This window comes from Paroedura picta, chromosome 2, assembly GCF_049243985.1.
Source record: "Paroedura picta isolate Pp20150507F chromosome 2, Ppicta_v3.0, whole genome shotgun sequence".
Classification (NCBI taxonomy): domain Eukaryota; kingdom Metazoa; phylum Chordata; class Lepidosauria; order Squamata; family Gekkonidae; genus Paroedura; species Paroedura picta.
This window is the reverse complement of record NC_135370.1, coordinates 110,689,155-110,699,633: the sequence shown is the minus strand read 5'-3', so window position 1 is coordinate 110,699,633 and position 10,479 is coordinate 110,689,155. Positions and strand designations below refer to the sequence as shown.

At 41.8% G+C, this 10,479-nt stretch overlaps 1 protein-coding gene across 9 annotated transcripts in view; it reads right to left on the bottom strand.

Moving 5' to 3' along the window:
• Positions 1-7,257: 7,257 nt before the first annotated feature.
• The window catches only part of E2F8 (E2F transcription factor 8), a 28,110-nt gene continuing 24,888 nt past the window's right edge, over positions 7,258-10,479 (bottom strand). For all 9 annotated transcript variants that reach the window (XM_077322050.1, XM_077322048.1, XM_077322047.1 and 6 more), the window contains one exon: positions 7,258-9,168. In XM_077322050.1, coding sequence (XP_077178165.1) covers positions 9,025-9,168 — 144 coding nt within the window. In that variant the 3' untranslated portion in view covers positions 7,258-9,024. The remainder of the gene's footprint in view (positions 9,169-10,479) is intronic.

The window sequence follows — 10,479 nt, the reverse complement described above, 5'->3', positions numbered from 1 at the left end:
ACAGGGTTCCTGGACACTGGTGGAAGATGAGATGGTAGGGTTACTAGATCCTGACTGGGAGGCTCCTGGGGGTTTGGGAACGGAGCCTGAGGAGGACAGGGACCTCAGTTGAGTACAGTGCCACAGAGTCTACCCTCCAAAGTATTCACTTTCTTCAGGGGAAGTGAGAGCAAGTTTGATATAGTGGTTAAGAATGGCAGCCTCTCTCAGAGCTCTCTCGGCCTCATCTACTTCACAGGGTGTCTTTTGTGGGGAAAGGATACAAAAGAGTAATCAGTGGTATTTCATTGGATGGGAGGGAGGTGAGCAGTAGGGTGCCACAGGGTACTGAGTCTGGTATTTTTCAACATTTTATCAATGATCTGGAAGAGGGGGTGGAGGGACTACTAATAAATTTTGCAGATGACACCAAGTTGGAAAGGATAGCCATAGAAGATATAAAGGTCAATGAGATCTGAACACAATGGAACGGTTGGCAAATGAGAACAAGATGCAATTCTATAAGGATAAGTGCAGAGTTCTACATCTGGGTCAGGAGAATGAGAAGCATGTGTACTGGATGGGAGATACACTTCTGGGTAGATCTTGGGAAACTTGTGGATTGTAAGCTAAATATGCACAAACAGTGTGATGCGGCAGTAAAGAAGGCAAATGCAATCATGGGATGTATCAATAAAAGCATCAGTTCAAAATCACAAGATGTCATAGTCCCTCTGTATACCACATTGGTCAGAATGTTCAGCCTGGAGAAAGGGAGGTTGAGAGGTGATCTATTTGAAAGGCTGTCTCTTAGAGCAGCGGTCCACAACCTTTTGGCTGGCGCGGACCGCTGCTCCGGAGTTGGGGGAGAGGGCGGCCTGGGGCCCTGCGCACGTGCGACAGCCCCAGCGCAAACGCGCATGCGTGGACTGCTGCGTGCGCGCGTTTGCGCCTGGCAGGGGCGCAAACGCGCGTACGCGGCAGTCCGCGCATGCGCGTTTGCGCCGCCATCATGCCGGTGGCCGCAGCTCCCCCTCCTGGTCCCTCTGGGCCGCCAGGAAATCGGCCGCCAAAGTGGCCGATTAGCTTGCGGCTCGGCAAGCTTCTCTTCCCCCCCCCTCCCGAAACAAGAAGCTTGCCGGGCCGGGAGCTAATCAGCCGCTTTGGCGGCCGATTTGCTCGCGGCCTGGCGAGCTTCTCGCTTCGGGGGGGGAGGGAAGAAGGAGCTGCGGCCGGGCGCCAAGGCCTTTGCAGCCCAGCAGCGGGCCGCGGGCTGCGGGTTGGGGACCACTATCGTAGAGGAGGGCAGGAAAAGTTTCCTGTTGGTGGCAGAGGATAAGACCCAAAGTAAAGCATTTAAACTACATGTAGAATGGTACTGAGTAGATAACAGAGGGGAAAATTTACAGTCAGCAGTGGAATAGGCTGTCTAAGGAGGTGGTGAACTTCCCCTCACTCACAGTCTTTAAGCAGCAGTTGAACAAATACCTATCCTGGATGCTTTAGGCTGATCCTGCATTGAGCAAGGGTTGGACTAGATGGTCTGTATGGCCCCTTCCAACTAGAAGTGGGAGGTGATTGTAAACCATTTTGATTCTCCTTTGGGAAATAAAAAAGCAGGGTACAAAAACCTAGCTCTTCTTCTTCTCTGTGGCCTGATGATGAATTGCAAAACCAGGAGATCCCAAGGACCCACCTGGAGGCTGGCAACCCTAGGCATGAGTTGGGTTAGAAGTCAATTATCAGAGAATCTTTAAAAATAAAAATAAGGATAGAAAGAGACAAAGAGTTAAGAATACAAGAAGTGACAATACAGAGGCCACTGTTAGGATGAACTGCCTTTCACTGGGAAAAATAGAAGAGTTGATTTTTAAACCCCACTTTTCACTACCTGAAGGAGTCTCAAAGTGGCTTACAATTGCCATCCCTTCCTCTACCCACAACACACACTTTGTGAGGTAGGTGGGGCTAAGACTGCAGACCCACAGAATTGTGACAGACCCAAGGTCACTACTGGCTGATTGTGGAAGAGCAGGGAATTAAACCCGACTCTCCAGGGCAGAGTCTGCACTTACTTTGTTTATTCCATTGTCAATCCTGTTGAATTCAGATCGCTTTGAACTCGAGTCTTCCTCTCCCCCCCCCCATTGAAACAGGAATGTGTTCTGTACGTGGCTAGGGAGGCTCAGAAGAGGGGGGGGGATGCAAATGGAGACTCTTTCTTTGTTTTCTTGAAGGGGGGGAGAGGATCAAAGAAGTCAGAGGAGGGAGGAAAAAATCCTTTCTTTTCTTGAAGGTGGGGGGGAACGAAGAAGGCACACAAAAAAAATCCAAGGCTGACAGAAGTTGAGAGAAATTAGGGGCTTCTCTTTTAAGGCAGGCTTGTCACATGACCACCTATAGCCAATCACGGGTCCTCTACCACGGAGGAGAGCCCAGATTCAAAACAATGCGATTTATATATTCAGGCTTAAAAGCACTCTAAGATACTGCACAATAAAGGTAGGGTCACTCCGGATCGATCCTTCTTGCTGCAGAAGGAAAAATAAAATCGCCCCAAATCCAAACGGAAATCGCATTCCGTGTAGAGGGCAGGGACTGAATCGATCTGGGGTTGGAATAAAAGCTCAGTGCACTTTACACCCAGGTTAGAGATTGCCATTCTTAACCACTATACCAAGATAAACTGACAAAAGAAAATGACATCAGAAAGGCAATTGCTCTGTCCTAGTGTGTGTGATTCCCAGTTAGGATCAGGATGATAGCATACATGAAGAAATGGTTTCAGCATCCCCCTGAGCCATTTTCCCAACTAAAAAACAGTCCAGGTGGGCTGCTACATGTTCCCTAAAACATAAGTGTGGTTCCCTAACAGTACCAGTGGTGCCTCCTCCTGGATGGTTTCAGGCTAAGAAAATAGTGGGGGGGGGGGGCGAGATAAAGCCTGTTCTCTACTTGCATTGCAATCAGGATTACAATCAGGCACCCTATAGATATGGGATAAGAGAAGCCACAAGTTGTGCAGTGTGGGGAGGGACCCAGATCCATCGTCTGCAATAGGTGAAGAGGTGATTTGGGTGGAGTGGCCAGAGGAGTTTTCTGATATCAGAGATTCTGCTTCTACATAGCCAGTATCAACAGGCCTTATTGTCCTGACTCTTCCTAGTGCAAAAAGCATTTCAGCAATGCAGAAAAGTGCAGCAACATTTCACAAGAAGATTCATGTTATCCTCTGGGAATAAGTGGTTTACAATATATTCCACAGATTCTGTTAATTTCAATTCAAGTGGAAATAGTGGCTGACTCTGCATGAACTCATCACAGCTGCTGCATCAATTTAATAAAAACATTGCTAGAAGTTGAAGATGTAGTTATTTGGTCTAACTGAACGTGCAGAGACTGTGGATGCTTTTAAGATATTTGAGAGCAGCACATAAAAAACATGAAGTCAGACATGAGATCAAAGAGAGCATCACAAAGCAGGCAAGTGAATCAGGTAATCAGGTCATGTTTCAGACAGGTGGAAGAAAGCACAGCAAGCCAGTCTGAAATGTAGATCACTGAAGACATAAAATATATGAATGGGGGGATTATAGCAATGCTGTTTGCAAGGTGATCATGAACCAGACAATAGTCATTAAATTTAAAATATAAGCAGACAAGTTGTGACTTGAGAAAACTGGTTGGGTTCCAAGCGGAGCAGTATATTTAATTCTGAAAATGGCCCCATCTGTGGACACTTAGATCCAAAGACTGAACTAACAAGACAGAGGTTTTTTTTCAAACCTGAAAAAAAATCCAGGTTTGACTTGACGGAACACATATTGCCTGAATGACTTGCCAGCACCTGACTTTTGCAACTTGGCCAGGCTCTACTAAGGGAGAAGCTGGCACAGGGAGGGAAGGGGGGGGGACTGAATGCCAGTGTGATAGTAAGAGTGTTTGACTAGATGTTTGGGAGACCCAAATTTGCACCTCCCCTTTGCCATGGAAGCTTGCTTGGGGCAGTCACCCTCTTTCAGTCTAATCTATTTTACAGTAGAGGATAAAACGAAGGAGGGGAGAATGATGCAATTTCTTTCTGTTCCCACTGGCAAGAAAGGCATGGTATAATAATACTGTATGAATACTGAACACTGGGTGGGGCAGTTATAAGAAAGGCTGGTTGGTGAGTGGGAAGGGGAGGGGACCAATGAGGCTGCCAAGAAGAGTAAAAGAGAAAATAGTGTGGCAAGGGGGGATACAAGGTGAAATAAAGTGACTCCTACAAGTTCTTGAGGATTCCCTGCTTGTACTGGGATAAACAACAAATAAAAGTACTGTGCCTTTTCGACCCCAAACATAATTTATATGTTATTTTATTGTTCACCTTATGCTCTATACAAAAACATTTTAAGAGTTTTCAGAAGTCAACAATGGTACATGAAGGCATATGCAATAGACAGCTAGTTTTAAATACTGAAGAATATCATTGTTAGAACCAGGCACACACAAGGCTAAGTTTTAAACTACTTTGAAGTTTAAAATAGTTTCTCATTCAGATGAGAAACAGAGATTTGGGTGAAATTCTCAGACTAGTTTCCTGGGAGTAAACCAATTGAATAAAACGGGACTGAGAATTCTGAATTGATCTGTTTAGGATTGATATCCCAGTTGGCTGAAGAAGCTGGATTAAAATAAGCTTTTTCAAAAATAGGAATGCCATTCCCCACCCAAGTTTGCTTAATGGGAATTACTAAAATTGATTCTTCAGTGAGAACCTATTGAGTATGGAAGGGGACTTCTATTTATGATACTGATGTTCTATAAGATAAACTACTCAGGTTCCAGTTTTAGAGTGCCAGTCCTCCCCTTCCTCTTCAGTATTTTCTCTCATCTTTCAGTGACATGAGTGGCACTGTGTATTGCCAAGGCCTATTATGCACATCCACTGAAACGGCGGCATGGAGAACGCAGAGGAGGAAGAAACGAAGCAAACCGCTTACGCACAGGACGGAATGCAGTGGCGGCAAAACCCAGAGTATGCAATTATGCACGCAGCTACTCCGGAGCCGCTTCTGGTTGCACCCTGGTCCCGGGAAGCTCCACTTTCTTCCGCATCTTGCTAACACGGCTTTTTCGGCGGCATACGGTGATTCTGCACCCGGTTGCTGCCTGCAGCGTGCATAATTGGTGATTTTAGCCGCCACCATTCCACCCCGAATGCAGACCTTCCACTCCGTGCATAATGGGCCCAACTGAAGACTGGAAAGTTCCTGGAGATTTGGGAGTAAGCCTATGGAGTGGAGGGCTTGAAGAGAGGAAAGAACTCTGTGGGATATACAGCTGTGTAGACACAACTCTCCCAGGCAGCCATTTTCTCTAGGGGAACTGATCTGTGTAGTCTGGAGTCAAACTGTACTTCCGGGAAATCTCCACACCCCACCCAAACATTGAAAGTCCATTCATTAGTCCTTCCTCCATCCACTGTCATTGTCCCTGTGCAGTCCCACATAGATTAACAAGTTCACTTACCAGAAATGGATGACGGGGAAAAGTCTCATGAGAATAAACTGCATAACAAAATGTTATCAACAGCTGTCTTTTCTAGCACTGAACTTGTTTAAGTAGTGTCTGATCAGTGTGAAAGACGATGATCACATGTAGATCCTCATGGGAAATTTCTCTCAGAGAAGGGGACAGTATATGCTTGAACCTAATTAGTAGCATGGACATACATTTGAAGCAAAAATCCACTTTTGCCATTTTATAGCAAGCATTTATGAGGAAAACAATTCAGTATAAAAGGAACTATACAGAGGCCCTGTGTCCCTTTCAGTTATCACTGTAACTAATCAGCTGGTGTTTTCTGAGTTCAGCTGTTCTATCTATTTAAAATAAAATACTAAAAGATCTGCTGACAACCAAGGAGTATAGGATTCTATATTGTCCTTAGCTGCTGGGAAGAAAACAGGAAAAATAATATCCTAGTTAACGTGCAACCAGGAATAGCCTTAGGATATTCCAAGTTGGGTTGTAAAGCAATCTTGTCTTTATGAAACTATTTAAAAAGTGGTCATGTCCAGGATCCCTTAGCCCACTCAGTGTGAGAAGTGATGGCTGGTAGAAATATAAAAGCATTGATTTTTATACCCCACTTTTCACTACCTGGTTTTCTAAAGCAGTAATTTCAAAGTCCAGGTGGCTTGTGGCTTGCATTAATGTTGAAAGTACATTGAGAAACTGATTTGGGACAGGATACTTCACAAGAGAATACTGGACAGGTTGTAGAGTACAGGTGGTAGTTAACCTATATATATTCAATGGTAAAGGACATTCGAATAATGAAGTTGGGGGACAATTTGAGTAGTTTTGAAGAGCCTAACTGCAGATTCTGTTCCATTTGGCCAAATAAGCTTCTCAGAGGAAGGCTTCCTAGTATCTTATCAGCATTCTCTGCACTGGGTCAGAAAAAGATGGGTTTACTTTTGAATGAGCCAGGCTAACAAACATAATTATTGTGATGAAGAACCTTCCTTGTTTCAACAAGTTCAACACACTGGAAACGGCATGATATGCCTGTGTACCATGGACTGGTATATAAAGTCTGCATGAGTCAATTATGGGCTATTGGAATGCAGCATCTCATTTTCTGCTTCCCCAATATTTCCTCCCCCCACCCCAGCCTCTCTTCTTTTCCTCCCTCCTTCTCTCCTTCCCACACTCAAGCCAAGCTACTTTTATCTGCCCCCTCTTCAACTCCCCCTTTCCCCAGCATCCTCTCCTTAGGAAAACAATGGCCAAGTGGCATAGTGCTGGCTGCCAGGCTAGGCCTAGGTGTACGGTGGTAAACCTAAAAGGACCTGCAGAGAGCATATCATTTCTCTACTCATCCCCTTAACCTAATATTCACTCATTCACTCCTCCTACCAACCTTCATAACCTCACCCTTTAAGATTTTAATTTTTCTGCAAACCTGGGACATTTTTCAGGTTTATAGAAAGATCTCTTTGATCTGCTCTCGGATCCAGTCAGTGGATTTAAATATCCACAGATCTGGCCATGTTGAGATTTAGGTATAATGATGCATTCTGGTGGATTTTGCACAATGCTTTATACTAAGATCTAAGAAGCTCTGGGCTGCTCATCCTAGCAGGGAGGCGTATCTAATTTCAACCAAATATTGCAAAATTTCAACCATATATTGCCAAACTGGACACAATCCAAAATGTTCATCTGTAAAGCCCTTCAGATTAGACTAGAGAATGGAATTCTAAGCATTTGCAAAAGGTCTCTAATTTTATTTTTACATTTATAACCTGGCAAAGGCTCAAGGAGGCTTACAAAGAATGTAAACATACATGAGAAATTTAAAATTAAAATACATAGGATTTTTAAATTAAATATTAGTTTTAAAAATTAATATAACAATCAAATATCAATTACTAGGACAATTGGTTTCAACTACTTCCTTCCCCAAGAAAAAAGATTAAAATGGATTACACCTGGGTTGTGGACAGGCAGGGAAGCCAGCACTAGTAAGTTTGTTTCTTTTTTCTAGACCCCAACCATGTTCTTTGTCATGGTTGTACTTCTGTATGGAACTTTTTTGTTTTCTCCTATATTGTTTTACCCGTGTGATGTTATTTCCTTTCTTCTTTCTAAATAAAAACCAAATAAATATAATTACACTTGGTTCTGCCTATATTCATATAGCCTCATCTGGGTTGGTTCTTAGTCATACTAGAGTAACCTTGAGTACTGGCATGTGCTGGCGATAAAATGTCATCTGAAAAGCTTCTGATTGATGAGTTCATCCAGTTGGCATGTTGGGTAAATCACTGTTTTATATCCATGGTGAGACAGAACGAACTTCCCAGTAATAGCAAGATACCAAGAACTTATCTTGCAAAAAGAGTACATCTATACTCTCTAATGGCAACAAAATGGAATTATGTGGTAGGCATCCTTTCCTTAAAATCTGCCAAGAGGTAGATCAGCTTACTGAACATAATGGTGGTTCAATATTAAGATCAAATCAGCTCATAACAAACAAAGCTTGGCTGTAACTCAAACTGGTGTGAAGATATGCCTACATAGGACAGTTCCTGTCTCTGTTCCAAATAGCAGTACATACCTTAGCATAGCTAAACAATGGTGAAATGTCCTTTCCAGTCAATATTCTTGTCTCGTCAACCCCCGCCAGTTGGTGATAATTATCCCAGGGAGGGGGGAGATGAGGGAAAGTGTTAACAATCCATGTTTTGTTGAATGGAGCCATGTCTCATTTGTAAAGACCCAGATACACTTGCTGATCCTAGTTGGGATCTGGCCCCATTAAGATACCACACTGGTGTGTGGGCAGTTAGTGGCATCCTAGTTAAGGCCACAACAATTGGTAGGCAGGTATTTACAACTTCTTGCCGTAGCACTGTCCAAAGTAACCTATAATGTGGTAGTTTTATTATGCACTATTTCTCCAGCTAGCTTTTTGTGTAAAACAAGAAAATTCAGACTCAAAGTACAATTTGAAGAAATTGATTAATGCCTTAAACAAATCTTATTTACATAGACCTGATTAAAATTTAAAATTTTACAATAGTATTAATTAAAATACAAGAATTAAATGTTATTGTAGCTAAAATAACCAGCATCTTCACAGTTTTAATAATATATTACATTTGCTATTTGGAATACACCATTCATGAAGTTGTAAATTTCTGTGCAAATAAAGAACAGTGTTATTCTACACAACTAGGTGATCAGATATTTAAACTGAGTTGTCTTATAATGCTTCTTAATGTAAGCCTTTTACAGATGTTGACAAATGTCCTTGTTCTTGTAACAGCTTAAATCAATTGAAGAGAATGGTAAGTAAAAAGCTATTCCCACATGATGAAGAAGCCATCTGTACATTTCAAGATCATTTCCATGGTACACATTCCTCTAGCTTATAATGCAAAATATACCAAGAGTTACAATTACATTGGTTCAAATGAAATCAACCGTATTTTCTCCCAAGTCAAAAATGATCTTCTGTTGATGCATCACATTTTCAATGAAGCTCTAAATATGTTCCTTGGAACTTCCATCTATATTTGACTCAGGAGCAGACATACAAGAGCTAGGATCTACGGCTGGTTTGCTTGCTGCGTGGAAGACTGTTTCATTACCTCCCTGAGAAACTCCACATGTAATAGGAACTGTTGTCTGAATAAGAAGGGAAACTACATTAATGGTGTGTTATTACATCAAAATAACTTGTGAAGTAGCAGGCAGAAATCTGCACACCTTATTTTGGAATAATAATATTCAGGACCATCTATACTGTATAGGTAGGCAAAAAAGTACCAAGCAGGATTAGCCCAGTTTAGTTTCCATGGTCAGATGTATTAGGATGAGGAAAATAAATGAAAGAATTACAAAGGGCATTGCTGAAAAATCTCATGGATGAAAGGTAAGGTACTCCTGATAGAGTTACACCCCTATTGTTCTGACATGCATCTGACCAACTGACAAATCTTTTACCCCACTCCAAACTTCACCTCAGCAGATGAAGCAGACTCTTGCCTGCAAGAGCTCCTTCCAAAAAAGGCATATTTGTCTTCAAGCTGCCACATAACTCAGCTATCTGTGTAGACCCTAGATAAAGTCTCCCTCTGTATTCACTAGAAAGAGAATTGATCCTGTCTGTTTACTCCTTGATAAATAAATTTATTTAGATTAATATACAAATGAATTTCCAGCATTAGGGTGCGCTATTTTTTTAAAAAGCTAATTCAGTTTTGATTACAGTCTCATTAAAGTTCCTGTATTTCTCCAAATTTAACCCTAACCCACAAAGCCAGGCCAACAGTCAAGTTCAAATCTGCTCAGCAACCACACATGCTCTAAAAGGCTTTTTTTTTTAAAAAAAAAAGACCCTGCTTTATATTAACTGACAATCTTATGCTTTTTCAGGTAACAGAAAATTTGTGAGAAAGATGTTAACATGACTTTAGCTTTGGCTATGATCTTGCAATTTTTCAAGATCCTCTGTAGAGTTTAACAAAGGAAGTACTGCTGCTTTAAACAAAATAATTCTCATTTACATGGTGAACAGCTGGTGTTCAAATCAAGACCGATTGAAGAATTTCAAGAGTGCTGGAATTATTATACAGAATTTATTAACAAATAGGCAATAGGCTTAAGTATATTTATAAGTGGTTATGATTAATATTGGACAAGAACACTAGTATCGATGTATTATCAAGTTGTTATTTGACTCCCTTCCTTTTTTCTTCCCATTTCTCCTTTTTTCTAATCTATCCTTAAAAACGAAAAATTGTTTTTTTTTAAATGTTTACTGAATTAGAATGAATTGTTTCTTTACCTTCTCTATATCTCACCTAATCATTCTACAGTTCTGGCTTGTTTCAAGCTTTGGATTCTGCAGTCAATTGGAAAGCTACAGAGGTTATGAGGTAAAGACCACAGCACAGATGTGTGCTGTTTCTAAAACAGGTATCAGCAATGCACAAG